Genomic DNA, 16977 nt, shown 5'->3' on the forward strand with positions numbered 1-16977 from the left:
TTCATCTTTGCTCTTCGTTACGCTAACCGTGTCCCTTTCTTCACTTGGGCGTTTCGTTCAACCTTAATCACTGGACAACTCTGATTCAGTGCGAGTAACTCGAAGCACAGGCAGAAACACGAACGCCCCGGACATCTTGGCCAGTGAATTGATCTTCCATTCAGGGAGCAACAGTTACTCTGTGGAGGGCAGTGGACATGCTGTTGACAGTACAGCATCACTCATCATGCCAAAGGAGTCTGAGCGTGCAAGCAATGAAAACCCTTCTTGGTCTGGAATCACATTAACACCAGTTCTTACTCTGCACCACTCAGAGCCTCAAGACCAAGGAGCTGGCAAAGCTAATACTTAATTACAAGATACACTCTCTCCAGTGTACGCATGATTGACACAATTGAAGGACGATCATACGTCCATAGTAAATGCTGATTTTCTGGATGGTAAGTCAATATAATTATATTTACATATAATAAGATTAATTTCGTTCATTAAGATGATATGATTCCTAATCAATTTGATTCAAGTGGATATAATGATAAGGCCTTACAAAATATTGTCAGTTCTTTTTTTTCAGTCATCAAATGTAGTATAAAAATACTCTCCATTAGCTACATAGTAAAATGCACAATTACATCAAAATATACTGTATGTTTACACATTGATTTCTCCAGCATCAAAAACACAACTTTTTACAATGGTAACAATAGTAAGTGGCCTTGTCTTTAAGGACGATGTGCCGTTTTTGATGATGAGTGGAGCTGTAGAGGAATGTGTCAATGATTATTCGGATGTATCATGGATGTCGGATGTATCATGTCACCAAATCGTAGCCTGCATATGTGTCCCTTGTATTGAGACATACTTGTCAACATATTGAGACAACTGTTCAAAAACGCCTCCAGATCCTTCATTAAACATGAGTCATGAATCAGTTCTGAGTGAGCGACGTCATAGTTTAGTATGGCTGTCTGGTGTGTTTGGATTTCTCAATCACCAAACTGAATTTGTGCTTTTTTTCAGTGTTGCACGATTGGATGATTGCAAAACTGAAGCACATGGATCCATCGGTGCAATGTAGTGACAACTTGATGACTCTGAAGAGCTCCTCACTTTCTCGTGGATAGTGGTTGGTTTTATAAATATAAGGAGTTTGGTATTTTGTCCAATACACAATAAACTGTTAAAACTTTTTTTTGTAGTAATAATGTCAAACAGATGAAGGACTCCTTAATCCTTTGTCTCAAATGCCCGTTGGCTTCTCTGTGAAGAGGTCCTGCAGAGATATGGCTTTGCTGCCCCTTACCAGGGCTGCATGTCACCCAGCAGGTAAGGCTAATTTCCTATGTCAATATTCACAATATCTCATGGATCTATGAAACAGTTAGAAAGAAACACGGCTGAAGTCAAACTGCACTGACATGTTGATATTTCCCCAAAACATAATTAACATAACTTTGTCTTTGGCTAATCTTCATAACTCTGAAAATAAAATTCAATGTTTGATCAACTTTTTGACTGATGGAACTTCTTAGATTTGATTGAGCCTGTTTCTCCCTCCACACTGCAGGGTGGTGATTGTATACTACTGCTGCGTTTATGGGGGGCACCATTGACAACGTCTTGCCATGCTGTGTTACCACCTCCCTGTTTACGGCTTCCTCTCTGGGATGGTGGTGAAATTTGGTGTTAAGTTAAGGGTCAGTGACTTAACATATTGCCATTTTATTAGCTTCAAAAAACTGCTTTAGAATCATTTTCTCATCCGTTATTAAAACTGTTGTCGTGTCTGACAAGTGGAAGTCTCCTTTATCGGTCTGTAGCAGTTGCGGATTTGCTCTCTGGAGGACTGACCCTCATTGCACCCTACAATAGGCTTGTGCAGAAAGGTCGAGGTAGGGGGGGGGGCCCTCTTGTGGTTAAAAAGAGAAGCCGATATGTACACATGCTTTTGAATCGCTCAGTTTTGTTTCCTTGCAGGATGAGAAGTATTTACTCTCTCTTCTGTTGGCGGATGCTGAGCTCTCAGTCTCATGCCTTTCATTACTGGACATTGAGCCTACAACAACTATGATCGATATTAGGTCCACCAGCAGTATCCTAAACAGTTTCTTCAGAATCAGAATCGGTTCATTGCAAAGTACGTTACACATAATTTAGCTTGGTGATTGGTGCATAACAATAAACACAGTGCAATAGTATAAGACATAATTAAAAAAATAGAAGATAGGAAAATTTACAATAAAATATGGTAAACAAACAAATATGAGTAAAACAAGTATGTTATTAAAGTGTCAAGTAAGAGAGAAAAAGGGTGTGTAACTCAGAAATTGTCCTGGGGATGTAAGTGTCAGAGTCAGTGGGGGTCCTGGCTTTATTGATGAGCCAGTAGCCCCATTTCCCAACACCCAGTGTTTCCCGGGCCCACTCACACAATCCTGCCCTTACCACAGGTAGAGTGGCGCAGTTGCCACAACATCCACAGCTTCCCTCGGGTGATGCTACAGACTCCCAACACTGAAAACCAAGAGGCACCTGCAGCTCAGCACCCCGCATTCCCATCTTTGCCACAGTATCCACAGTTCTCTCATCACCGTGTGTTTCTCGACCCACAATCTACTGCTCATAAAAACACTGCTGCTCCCCCGGCCCAACTACCTCAGATGCCGGAGTATCCATGAACTTTTTCCCCACAATTTCCCATGGTACCTGGAATTTTCCATCCAACAACTCCTCCTCCTCCTTCTCCTGCCACCAGCACAAAGGCTTTGTTAACCACACCGGCCTCCACCACGAAGCATGATGCCTTATGTTCCCCAGCAGCCACAGCTTCCGATGCCCCCTCAATATCCTTTCTTGCCATTTTATCACAACACCTGCAGCCTCCACATGGTCAACCTCAAGCTCTTTGGGCCATCATCCAGCAGCCCAAACCATATCATGGTCATCCGCAGACCTACCACATCCCTGTGTTATATCCTCCTATCCCTCTCATAGACAAAAAACTCAAACCAATCCTCCCGTCACCACCACATCAACCAGTGCAGCTACCACTCTACAGCCTATGGCTCAAATGCCTCTTTATTACCCACACCCTCATGCCAGCACACTATATTCCTCAGTAGACTCCCATTCTAGTATTTCCTGATCTTCTTGCACACCCAGCTCCATCTGAACAGCATCAACGTCTGCCTTTGTACCGTGCCATGCCTTCATTTCATCTTTTCTCTTCTCATCAAAGGCCAAAATCGGCTGCAAGAAACCAATAAAAGTTCTGCTGACGGTCTCCAGGAGCTTCACAGACTCTCCTTTGTGCATTTTGGTTCAACTTTTTTTAACGTTTCTTGCTTTGCATATAGTAAGAGGAATTTAAAACTTACATTTTTCTGAAGAAGAATAAAGGGCAAAGTAAGCTGCACAGTTACTGTTTTTTTGTTTATTGTTAAAAAAACAAAAAAACAGTTTGATGGGTAAAATCGTCCAGGGCCGTAGCTGGACTCTAGAAACACTGAGTTCATGTCTACCCTAGTCCCTTTTTTCTTCTTCATATGATTACGAATATATTATTTATTCTGGTATGTCATATTTTCTGTAAATTGTATTTCTCCGCATGAAGAATGTTTCTAGGGCAACAACTAACACCTGTTTTCATAACTGATTAATCTATTGTTTTCTTGATTCATTATTTGGTCTGCATAAAATGCCATAAAATGTGGAAAAATTATGAATCACGGTTTCCCAGAACCTAAGGTCACGTCTTCGAATTTGAGTTTCATCCGACCAAGAACTCATGTTGACTGTTATGTCCAAGAAAACTAGCAAATCTGAAAATGTGCGTGGCTGAAAGCAATGACTTCTGTAATATTTGCTTTAAATAAATGAAATTATCGAAATAGTTGCTGACTATTTGATTTATCGACAAATAGTCATCATTTTTACTCCACATACTTCAAAGCATTCTCAGCATTGCCTGGAATAACACTGTGGTGGGCAAAAAAAAGCTTACTGACAATTCCTTTTGCCCTAAGAACCATCAAAAAGTATTTATATTGAGTCTGATAACAGTTGAATCAGTACAAGAAGAAACAAATGACTGAGGACATGACCTGAGTGTCCTCAAAAGTAGCTACACCCAAATCTCTAACAATAACAATAAATGTATAACATTGTAATTTAACTGGATCACCTGCATGGATCATATGGGATGGTCAGCTCAGCTCAGCTGTTCTGACGTCGAGCACGCTGTCTGACGTCACCGTGGGAGTGTTCCACCATCGGGAGAAATGAACGGTCATCAACACAATCCTCTCAGCGCCCATGTAAGTTGAAGCCAGCGAAACACACATTTTGCGCACCGTTCTATGAATGAAATGTGTTTCCATACGCTGTTATCCGATGTGCCCGAGGGCTCCGGTTGATTAGCCTCGTTTATCCAATTGTCGCCGCCCGCCTGGCGAGGTGCCCTGTTCGCCTGTAGCTAACCATGGCCGAAGCGATGTTTCCTAGCTAGGGAGAGTCTAGCCAGGCTGCTAACTGACAGGCTGAGTGGCCAAGGCGGCGAGTAAGCGCTTGTTTTGCCACCCAGGGTAGTCTGGACGGGCGATGTTGCAGGTAGTTTACATGTGAGCGAAAAAGCAAATGAATTCGTGTGCTTTGTAAAGGTTTAACTTCGGAGACAACACTCAGGGCCGGGATTCAATTACATCACAACGGTCAGACTAGAACATGTTAAATTAAATTGAACTACTTTTAGCTGACTGAACCATGTTTGGCTTTGTCCTCAGTTAAACTCCGGCTTATGTTACCAATACAAAGAGGGAGGTCGAAGCTAATGCAGACCTCCACTGTGAGAGATGTGGGACTTAAATAAAGCCCTGGTGGGAGTACGTGACAGATGGCTTACCCAATACCTCCAATCTAAATCAACCCGGTGTGTTTGGAGCCTTTCACACCTGCGAGGACAGTAGTCTTCTGCATTTCTATAAAACGAAGTTACATAATTCCATGTGTGGAGAAGAGCTGATAATGCCTCATTATGTCTTTTTTAATAACGTGACAGTTGGTACTTTCTTGCAAGATTCAATTTTAGATACAAGAGTTTGATGGCCAAACAGATAAGAGGGGCTATCTATCACTAAACTGTGATGGCACCTGTGGTTATGTGATGACTGTACAACAACCAACATCCTGATGTAGGAGTGTGTTTTAAGTTATGTGAACAGGTAACGCAGTCATCTACTGGATTGTCCTGGGACGTGTGTGTGTATCACATTACATGATGGTCAACATCTGATATTCAAATCAGTGATGTTGGGGTTGGCCGGTGAAGTGTAATGTCAAAGTGTGTTTATGTAGCCTGTCCTCTGTTACCTAGTCTAAAAACATACATAATGTGTAAAAACATGCTCTGGCATTTATGCTATCCATCTTGTTATCCATCAATTTGAAAAAAAATTGAAATACTCCAAAACGGCAGACATAATTTAAAGGTTAGACACAGTAAGACAGGTGTCATGCTAAATATGCAGCAAACCTAACACCATAACACCGTGACCTCGCCCCGCACAGCAGCACCGGTGTGCAGTGTAAAGTAAAACGAACACCTCCCGGTGCACCACGTTAGCTTGTACTGCTAGCTACCAGAGGGGCAGACAAGCCATCAAAACGGGGTCAACGATTCATCAGGACTTCATCTACCGCAACGGTCAGCACCACCCTTCAACTACACCATTAACTACATGGACGTATTCAGCTCTTACGCGCTACATTTGAGTGTTTTTAACGGCCAAGGCCTACGAAACGTTGGCGAGCGAACTGCTAATTTCAGCCTCTTCTTATCTTTAGCTAACGTTAAACTGTTGGGCTCAAGACTATTTTCAGTAACTTATTAACGTTAACTCAAAAACAACGCCCCGGTGCTCGTGAACGAGATTTATTTGATCACCCCATCTGCTTTTAAATTGGTGAGCATCCGGGTGGCACGTTACTACTGTTACCCTCCATGTAATGACACCAATGCACCTGTAACCTCGGGAGTAATTTAATTAACGAACCCGAGCTGCGTGGTGATAGTACGCGCCCTAACCTTAGCGTGTTTAATGACAGCGCGTGTTTAACTAGCTGGACTTACTAAATAGTCTAAAGAAAGGGAAACTTTATTGTTTTCTACTGATTTGGGTGGCGATGATCTCATCGGAATGCACGTATGACCGTATATCCGCGTGTTTACTCAGAGAGATAACGTCATGATGTATTGCTGTTGAGTCATCGCTGAATCACTTTATCTCAGTTGTGTGGTCCATTTCCTGCACATAATCCCGTGGGGCTATTCGGCACCATTAATTAACATTACACAGTTAATTAAGATAAACCGCCTCGGAGGCCTGCGCTGTACAAGGCTGAATGTGAGTTTTTCTTTTGATATTTTAAACCAGAGACTTGGATGAGCTTGTTGTAAAAAAGGCTGAACTAGTTTGTTTGTGTTGAGTAATCACTTCTATTCTATTCAAATTATATTACCCTCAAATGGCTGTTTCATAATAACATGATAATAATGATGAAAATAATACTTATATTAATAATAACAATAGTAATATCTGGGTTTTATCCTCAAGTGTTCTGCTATGTACACCAGCTAATGCTGCTGAAACCTGCTGACATGCTGGTTATATTTCCTCACAATATCAAGGTGGCTGGAGGTTTTTGAGCCAGTTGTTTTCCACCGACTGCAACGCTCCTCCTCTGATCCAGGAGCTGGTTGGTTTGGATGTTGCATAATTTATATAAACTTTTCATTTTTTGTTTACTCGTCAGATTTTGCACTGTGAAAGGTTTGTTATCTTACCAGAGTAATTGTTGTGTGGTGACTATTATCAGTCAGGGAGGCTAATATTACGATAGTTCTCAGACTGCATATAATCTAGTTCTGGTCTACAATATATATTGAATCCCATTAGTATCATGAAGCCAAACTAAATCATTGGTAACAAGTGGGATGTGAGGATTCTTAAAACAGCATCTGACGTGTAGACCTGATGGTATCGATATCTGACAGTTCAATCCAAACTTGTCAGTTTTGTCTAATTAGCTTAAGGGGAACAAATAACTGAGTAATACTGAGGTGAAACCATTATTCATGATGATCACAGATAGCTCATAGAGCATGTCAATAGGCTACTCTGTCATGCAGAAGAACGTCATTAATACCGCAATTATTGTAGACCGGATGAACCGGTATATTGCCCAGCACTGCTTCATAGCAAACCGTCTCTCACCCTGTCTTGCCTCTGTTTTTTGTTTTTCTTTGCAGCATGTGATCTTTCTAAATGTCCATGGAAACAGCTGACTAAAGTTTGACAGCTATCCCACCAGTTTTCCATTTGTAAGAATTACTCAGAGGAAGCAGTGCTGGAAATTCGCTTGGATTAAACCATTTCCTGTGTTAATAGATCCACAAATCATCTGCTGATGACCACATCTGAAGGTATGTGTCTCTGTAGTGTGGCTCTATTGTATTTACGGTAAAGCTAATTGTTTTTATAGATCTTTGCTGAACAATAGTATGAATCACTGTGTATAAATATATACATATATATGTGTGTGTGTGTGTAATAATAATTGTAGTTGTACCTGCTGCAAGAAGACACTATTACAGTTTACAAGGTCCTCTGACTAAATGTGACGATAGAAAGCCATGAGAAGAATAGAAAGACAATGCAAACGAGCTGCTGAATGTGCACCATTTTCAGTGTTGCATCTCAACATGAATACATTGTTGTGTTTTGGGAACACAGTCTGAAACTAATGAATGTTAATCCTCAGTAATTTGTGCAAATGTCTGAATGTTGTCATAAAGCATGCGAGCCGATGTAGCAATGACCCAAGAGGACACCCTGCATCCAGACTCAAACATGTAATCTGCTGTCATTTTGTAGGAATGTTTATTGTTGAATGAAGGAAAAGCTGAAATGAAAAGCTTAAATGCTGCGAGCCATGCACAGCACTCTGTAGATGGTGTGACCTCGGAGCACAGCCTGTACAGAGAGTGATAGGCCAATGTTGGTTGACCCACTTTGAAAAGAAAACGTTGCCCTTAGCTCCGGAGGAGTCTGACGTCGTGGTGTTTTCACTGTAGATGAGGGATAAAGTTCCATGTCTGCGTGTTCCTCTGTCTTGTCCTGAGGTTCCTCTGCAGTGCGTTACACTGAGTTACTGAACGGCCGTGTCTCTGTCTACAATCAGTGATTCAGGATCAGGAAATGAGTGACTGTTTTAGAAGCTGTGTTAAATCAGTTGTTTATATAAGTGCATAGTCGATATATGATAATTGTTCGCCTTAACATTACAACATGCATATCCAAGAGCCGGTACAATGTGCACTTATATTTGTCATCTGTGAGTTTTAAAGCAGCAGCCATGGAACCCTGCACACGCACACATACCTGAGTGTAGACAACTCTGGTTTAAGACATAATGTCTTACATAACTCCATTATGGTTCACTTGTGTTTGAGGGATTGTAGTTTAGAGTTACTTAAAGTGTCGTCCTTGTAGGGAGGGATGTGAATCTGTTGATGGATTCACTTGTTTTGAGCAGTGAGGGACGGCAGTAAGTGAAAAGTAATAGTTTTAAAAATAAAACCATGTATTCAACATGTTGCTCAGCAAGACTTGGTTACTCTTGTCGTTATTGCACTACACTACCACCTACCCTTTAACAAAGTGCTTTCTTATCCAACACGGCAGAGCTAACAGCAGGCCAGCAGTACTGAGTCACTGCGCTCCACTAATGGAGCCTTTCAGAGGGTTTTTGGTGCTGGATTGTGCTGCTGGCTTGTTAAGTGATACTTAGTGCTGACTCGTGGAATCGTTTTTCCATTTGTTTGCAAAATAATCCGTGTACTATAGTCAGACCCGTCCCTTTAGGCTTTTGGATATTTGCTTTGTCGAGAAATGTGCTTTTTCTCACCATGTCCTGTAAAACAGCATGGTGCTCGAAGACTGAAGGAAGGTACATCTCAAACTTACTGTTATTGTAGAAATGAGTTGTATTCTGGGCTTTACGAAAAACCCAGGTGTTGTAACCGTTAGTAATGGGTGCTATTTACTGCGGTTTTATCTAATGATGTATGTTTCTGGCTTTAGAAATTTAGATATTTGTATTTAAGGACAGCGTGCGCATTAGTTGAATAATCTTGTACATTTTTACCAGTTACTACGAAGTTGAAGCTTTGTTTTTAGGTCTGTGTCGTTCTTTGTTCTGCTACAGTCTGCTTCTTTTTTAACTGTATCCTTTTCTGTGTTTTTGTTTCTATTTCTGTTCATTTAGCCAATCCCGAGTTGTGAGTCAGTAGAGGAGAAGCTGGGCGGATGGTAAGCTTTCTGTCACTCTCTATCTCACCTCCTCTCTTGCTTTCTGTCTCACTGTCTCATTACATGTTGGTAAACCAAAATGCTTTTATATAATCTGTCATCTGAGGGCCAAAGTCTCGGGAAGGTCCTTTACATTACAGGATGTAAGCCTCGTTATACAATGAGAGGCAAAGAGGAGGCCGCCGTGGATCGTTGAACACCTTAATCAGTTGAGAATTGTATAATAATCCGTGTCCGTTTAGAATTTAATTTACCGGTACATTTTTCACACTGTAGTCTCTTTGTTAGCGCCATCAAAGCACTCTCAATTATGTTGATTATTAATTACCATTATGAATACTTTCTGAAATGTGATTGTTCAACTACAGTCGGGTTTGAATACATAGAAATAAACAATAGAACGTGAGTTCAGAAACCTTCAACATGTGCAATATACCAAACGTTGACATTTCAGAAACTGTTCTCAAAGTTTGTTTATTTTGTAGACTTTGTGTTTATGCATTACTGGGTTGGCGCTGTCAGACATGCCACATGCTGTTAGGCTCAAATGGATACCTACTGTTTTCATTCGGCAGAGGGAAAATATACTTTTTCGATCATGAATATTTTTGCAAAAAGTGGTCGTGTCTGTGTCAACCCAGTTGATGTTGCTGGATGTTTTATATTCTGCTTCTTATTATGTTCACCACTCACTTCTGCATGTCATAATCCATTTTATTTTCCTTTTGTGGTAGACAAGCATGACATTGAGCCAAGCCACAGATTCATGTCCACTCAAAAGGCCCAACTGAGCGCCATCCCCTCTGCCACCCGGCTCGCAACAAGTCGCTCAGGGGGGGGGGGTGTCGACGGGACGTAGCTAGTCCCCTGCACCCCCAAGTAGAACCTCACTGTGAAACTGGAGGTCTCTGATGGATCAGGGTTGTAGTGAGCAGAGTCCAGAGGAGCCGGACACGGGAGGCCGAGCGGAGCTGGAGGGCGGCAGGAGGGCGTCGGAGTCAGAGCATGGCTTGTCCAAAATCACCCATAATGCCCTGGAGAACATGGGAGCGTTGGGCCATGGCCTGAAGCAGTTCTTCCAGCCACAGCGCCGACGCTCCTCCGTTTCCCCACATGACTCTGTCTCGTCCTGCACAGGCGCCCCTCCCTCCGAACCCACTGATGTAGGGTCAGAAGTAGGGGACGCTCCGGCCTCCTCGGCCCTCCCTTTGGATTCTGACAACCCTGCTGCTTCCGCCCCTCCCGCAGCTCTGAACCGTGTTCTGCAGCAGATCCGAGGTGCTCCACCAATGAAGCGAGGCACCAGCCTGCAGAGCCGCCGCAGCAAGGTGGGGGGCACCGGGGAGCCTCCCCAGAAAGGTAGCCCGCAGATCCACCGGCGCAGCACCCATGAAGCCCTGCTGCAGGCTGGACGCCCACGTTCGTCCTCGACCACCGATACGCCCAGCAGCCCGGCTCTAGCTGACGTTCTGCTGACGTCTGGTTACCACTCAACTGAGGAGCCTGACAAGGTGAGTGTCTCAGTTCTGCTCCGTGGTCCAGGTGAGAAATGAACCACGGACATGCAACAGTACATTCTTTACAGAGTAGGAAGACATTCCAGTGTTTATTCAAGGTTTGTGATATAGGTTACATAGACAACTGCCGAGAGTGCCAGTGTGTGGGTGCGCATGGAGAAGGAGAAAATAAAAATCGACTGGCTCTCCTTGTGTGAGTCATAATTCACTCAAATCTGAACACGGAGACATGAAACGCACTTCTAGAATCAGCGTGACTTACGCTTTACAGGGAGGGAGATCTCCAATGTCCGTCATAGAGAAATGCTCATGAATTCTCTTAGAAATCATAGAAAACGAGCTGCTTCATGCAACTTCAGAACTTCTCTCGTATTCATCACGTTTAGCAGTTTCCTTCAGGATAAAAAGTAATCCAGTAATTGTTTGAGCACGGAAGACTCAGGAACTGCTAATAGCTAATGCAGTATCACTTTCCAAAATGCTAATTTGCCAAGTTGTAAACAAATAATTGGCAAAATCGGTGTTGCCAACAGTTGGCTCACGGATTTTTTCAGTGTGATTTAATTAATTCCTAATATATATATATATTCATTTATTAATTTTTTTTAAATATCTGTCCTTGTACAACACATGGCCTTATTTTACTGAACTGAATCCTAAAATTGTTGTATTCATAGAAAAATTAGCTCCAGGACATAAACCATTCAAATGTAAATCGTAATACAAAGAGACACTGTGCATTCATGAAATGCATGGTTTGCAACCTAGCTGTAAAAATAGAAGCTAAAACCGAGTCATGCACATCAAAACGAAGTGAACTGTGCAAACGTGTTAAAGGCTGTTAATGGTTGAGATGAACCGGTGGATGGGGAGATGAGCTGTCAGCGGTGGAAGGTCAGCGATGGCCTTTGAGCGGTTGGTGACTATGTGCTTTAAGCCGTTCTAAATTTAGACCCTTGCTGTCTCTGAGTGTACTTAAGGTCAGAGACGGCTTGCAGGAATAAACAAACTCAAACTAGGATGTTTTCTTTTTACATCGAATGTTGATAGAAATCTGGAAACAACACCTTCAGTGTTATAACCGCTGACACTGTAAAAGGGTGTAAAAAAAAAGAACAATCATTTATAAAACCTGACACAGTAATTACAGCAGATGATAAAGTCTGAAGTCGGGGACTAGATGCCAGCAGTGTGACAGGAGAATCTCTGGAATGACAAATCGGGAGAACGTAGACGTCATAAGACGACGAGGGGTAATGCCACACTGTTCTGGCAACTCGCTGGAATTAAGTTCATCAACAGATGTCATAAGCTTCACCCCCCTATGTAACCATTTATCTTAGGAAACGTATGACCTGTTATTTGTAATCGATAATCAACTGAGGTTGATTTATCCTCCGTGGAAACAAGTTGTCTTTTTGTTGCCATCTTGCTTGGTAGCTCTTTCAACAAGGGCAGATTCAAAAGTCATTATCCAAGAACCTCTTTCTACTTCATATTTGTTGTATTAGTGCTAGATACCTTACAGTTTAAGTATAAAATGCATGGAATCAAATGGGTAATTTATTGTTAGATGCTGGCGTGTAAACCAACACCTCTGTTAAGTTATTCATTGGCAGCTCTTTCTAATCGCCTCCGTCGATGTGAATTTTAAAGACATCTTCCTGTACTGTACATTCTCAGATAAACACAATGCTTTATTCTGTCTTCATGGTTTACACTTAAACTGGAAATACTTTATAGTAGTTCTTCAGAGTACAAGGAGCTCAACAGCTGGTCTATTTCCAATAAGGGCTCTTATGATGAGACCAATTCAGTTTGTGCTCTCCTCCTGTCGCCTCAGTTTGAGCCTCAAGGCTCTGACGACTGTTTATGGCTTCACATCATTTGCACTGGGCTTTTTATCTAAAGTACCCCTCGTATCAGCCCTCTGTTAACTTGTCTTATTTTTGAGCTTTTGTTGCCCACAATAGTCACAGCATCTCTCCACCTGTGACTCCTTGAAGTGGAGTTGTGAAGTGACAGCCAAAAGGCATCTTTTGTTCTTCTAGTGCCATCTGCTGTTGTGAAGAGTGAATGCGTAGTGACAAGTGTATGTAGGTTTTCAAATGTTAGTAAGAAACACACTGCAGCACTGTGTTTTAAACCGATTTGAATCAGTGTTCACGTTAGATACTGTAACCGTTCTCATGAGGCACAACTTTAAACACTAGAGCACTAGACCGGGTCATAAACACCAAAGTATTGACAGCAATACATCAGCCAGCACTCGCACAGTAATGCATGATAAAGTTATATCTTGACAAACAGTGATTTTAATGTTTTGTCTTGATAAACTTTAAATGATGATCATTTCTTCATAATTTCACCGTCTCTTCTGTTCACAGCTGGACCGCTATGATGGATCAGGCCCCGCTGTGTCACCCAGTGCTCTCCCCTACGGTGCAGATGGGTATGATGTAGTGGACAGTACCCCGGACCCCCAGCGAACTAAGCAGGCCATTGCCCAACTACAACAGAAGATCCTCAAACTCACGGAACAAATCAAAATTGAACAAACTGCACGCGATGACAACGTGGCTGAATACCTGAAACTCGCCAATAATGCGGACAAACAGCAGAGCGCTCGCATCAAACAGGTGTTCGAGAAGAAGAACCAAAAGTCAGCTCAGACTATCCAGCAACTGCAGAGGAAGCTGGAGCACTACCACCGGAAGCTTCGAGAGGTGGAGCACAACGGCATCCCTCGCCAGTCCAAAGATGTGTTCCGAGACATGCACCAGGGGCTGAAAGATGTTGGAGCCAAGGTGTGTGCTTCATTGTTTTTCTCTCAGGAATATTCAGGAGGTGTTACTGACAAAAACACTACATCACTTAAAAGTAAAGGGGTCAAGAGAGCAGACAACTTGTTTGAGAATAGACTGTTATAAAATGAATAATGGCTGCTTTCCATTTAGGTGTGCCAGTATGGCGCACGCTTTACTGGCACATGTAAGGGAAACAGTTTCTCTCACTTGAAAGCAGAAACTGTTGTTCCAGTTAAACGGTCAGTTTGCCAAATACAACAAAAACGTGTCTACTTGCCGATAATGGTCGATAGTCATGAAGAGAGTTTTGTCCATGCAGAAAACAAACAGGAATGAGGAGTTATTGTGGTGCCTTAAACTACACAAAAGTAATGGGTGGAAAATGTTCATTGTTGCAAGAAGTAAACCTGGTTAGCCCAATTAGCCTGGTTAGCAGAATTTGTCTTTAGCTCCAGTGATCTGGTCAGAGCAGCTGACCAGCTCATGCTGTTCCTTTGTGTTTAAGGCTATTTAATGATAACTGCTAAAGCTGTCAGGCTCTGTGATCAATACGTCAGTGATCAGTTTGACCGCGGTTAAACTAGCTTTCATATTGTTAACTCGACGCAGCCTGACCACTTACCTGAAATCACTCATTACAGGTGACGGGGGGCCTCTCCAGCTTCTCTCATGCCACTCATTCTGCAGCTGGAGCTGTGGTGTCCAAGCCGAGGGAAATCGCCTCCCTCATCCGCAACAAGTTTGGCAGTGCTGATAACATTGCGGCTTTGAAGGACTCCTTGGATGAAACCCAGGGAGACGAGGGTGTTGGCCCCGGAGGGATGAGGACCCTTGGGACCGGACAGTTGCAGTCCAGCCCAAAGTATGGCAGCGTCGAGGACTGTTCGAGTGCTACTTCCGGCTCTGCAGGAGCCAACAGCACGACCGGAGCCCCCGGAGGCCCCCCAAGCTCCAAGGGCAACACCCTCGATCACGGCCAGGCCTCAGGCTTTGATGCCATACTCCATGAGATCCAAGAGCTGCGGGAAAACCAAGGTCGACTGGAGGAGTCCTTTGAAAACCTAAAGGCCCACTATCAGCGCGACTACACGATGATCATGGAGACCTTGCAAGAAGAACGATACAGGTGTCATATCATATCCTATACACTAATAGCTCCGTACGGGTAGAAGGAAATCGTCCCGTTTGTGATGTACTGCTGTTGTCACTGTTTTGCAGGTGTGAACGTTTAGAAGAACAACTCAATGACTTGACAGAACTGCACCAAAATGAAATTCTGAACTTGAAACAGGAACTAGCCAGCATGGAGGAGAAGATCGCTTACCAGTCTTACGAAAGAGCGAGGGACATTCAGGTGAGCTTGACTGAAATGAACATGTTCCTACTTTGTCATCAGAGCTATTCCCCTGACAGTGCTGTCTCTGACCTGTAGGAGGCGCTGGAGGCGTGTCAGACTCGTATCTCCAAGATGGAGCTGCAGCAGCAGCAGCAGCAGGTGGTGCAGCTCGAGGGTTTGGAGAACGCCACAGCACGGACTCTCCTGGGAAAACTAATCAATGTGCTGCTGGCTGTCATGGCCGTCCTTTTGGTGTTCGTGTCCACAGTGGCTAACTGTGTCGTCCCATTAATGAAAACACGCAGCCGCACGCTTTCTACGCTGCTCCTTGTAGTCCTCCTCGCCTTCCTCTGGAGGCACTGGGATGCCATTTCAGAGTATCTGCATCACTTTCTTCTGCACCCCAGATGACCAGCTTTGGAGAGGCTTACTGACGGGACGGAGGATTTGGGGCTGAAGTGTAAAGGGAGGACACTGACCCGTACAGGGAGTTGAAACTCAATTGTCCTTCCTTTTCTGCCTCTTCAGCAGCTTCTCTGAACACTCGGGAGGGTTGCATCAGAGGTTTGTCACTTTATCTCTTCCTGAAAGGTGTTTTGAGAAGAACAACATCAGAGAATAAGGGGAGAAAAGGTTGGATGTTTTGGTATTGACTTGCTGTCTTTGGTGCAGTTGGCACAAGCACGTACTGTTAAGGGTGAATGGGCATCGTAGTGAAGGAGGGGCTGAGAGAACTGCACACTTGATTTCTCTCTTCTGAGTGAATTTGTTTACATGTGGAAAACATTGCATTGTTTTCCCACAGAAGAAATTGTAATTCAGAGTTTTATTACTTTCAAGCTAATTCAAGTGGTATTGTTTTGAAGTCACCGCTATTTTTAATACAGCTAATTGATTTTATTAACTTTTTAACTGTAATGAACTGACAGTGCTCTGCTGATTTAGTTGTCCATATTCTCTTTTTTTGTACATTCTCTCTCTTCTAGTCTTGCCACTCTGTTTTTTTCCAGTCTGCTCTCTTTGTTCCCCTTTACTCAGTCTTAACATGTCCGCCTCTGTGACCAACTCTTCCTCTTCCTGCTCACTACACTCTGAAGACTTGGGGTGCTTGCACATCAGCTACTTTGCTCTGGAACCAGACTTGTCACTGGAATCAAATAGAAGTGGGTTCTTGACTTGTTTCGTATGGATGTGTGAAGTCAATAACACTGGTTCTGCCTCAACCAGGATATTGCTATGAAGAACTTTTAAGTTTGGAGTTGCAACCCCGCCCTCTGGGCCAACTGGCTCCGACTGTCCTGGTGGCTTTCCCGCTGCAGAAGAATAATCAATGAACTGAATTAACATACTTGAAGAGCGATTAAAGCGCTCAAAGACTCAGTGCTTCCGTACTGTTTCTCTTAGTGACAATGAAATAGTGATACTTTTTAGTTGATTTTTTTTATTTTTTAAAGACAAATAAATTTGCTGTTTTAAAATGTGAAATTGAAAGTAACTTGTATTTGTCTCTAATGTCATGAAGTTGCTAAATTGTAAATCACACAACAAAACGCCTCGTGTTGGGGCCACTTTGGTTCACTTGTTGGCCAGATGTTTGGAATACACTGTATTTAAGAGAGTGGTCGTGTTCTTGCAGGTGCTATGAACACCGTTACCAGTGTGAGGCCGGTGACTACTTATTTCTCCAAAATCTTCTAAATGTTAACAGAATTGGACTTAAGGCCATGAGAGTAACACAGGCATGAAGTGAAGAAGGTTTTGACTGTAGCAGTTGATACATTATCCTACTCGTACTTGTTGCGAATGTGGAAAAAACCCAGTACTGAAAATGTGACATGTTAACATTTAGTATAACACTCATTCCTCAACATGTTGAAGTGCATTTGGGCTCAGCAAAGGAGACCATTAAGATGCCTTTCATAGCAAATGACAATTGAGCCATCCATGTG

General features: G+C 42.9%; 1 protein-coding gene across 3 annotated transcripts; it reads left to right on the forward strand.

Moving 5' to 3' along the window:
- Positions 1-4274: 4274 nt before the first annotated feature.
- Positions 4275-16438, forward strand: tmcc1b (transmembrane and coiled-coil domain family 1b). 3 transcript variants are annotated; one of them, XM_079265713.1, is made up of 8 exons: positions 4275-4316; positions 7307-7480; positions 9325-9368; positions 10103-10879; positions 13273-13692; positions 14334-14818; positions 14911-15046; positions 15125-16438. In XM_079265713.1, exons 4-8 carry the CDS (start codon positions 10280-10282, stop codon positions 15437-15439), a joined length of 1956 nt encoding a protein of 651 aa, XP_079121839.1. In that variant the 5' UTR covers positions 4275-4316; positions 7307-7480; positions 9325-9368; positions 10103-10279; the 3' UTR covers positions 15440-16438. The 3 variants fall into 3 exon arrangements, with proteins under 3 accessions (XP_079121839.1, XP_079121841.1, XP_079121840.1); XM_079265715.1 differs by having other exon boundaries at positions 10506-10879; XM_079265714.1 differs by lacking the exon at positions 4275-4316 and adding an exon at positions 5584-5701.
- The last annotated feature ends 539 nt before the right edge of the window (positions 16439-16977 follow it).

The sequence above is a fragment of the Melanostigma gelatinosum genome (assembly GCF_949748355.1).
Source record: "Melanostigma gelatinosum genome assembly, chromosome: 3".
Taxonomy (NCBI): Eukaryota; Metazoa; Chordata; class Actinopteri; order Perciformes; family Zoarcidae; genus Melanostigma; species Melanostigma gelatinosum.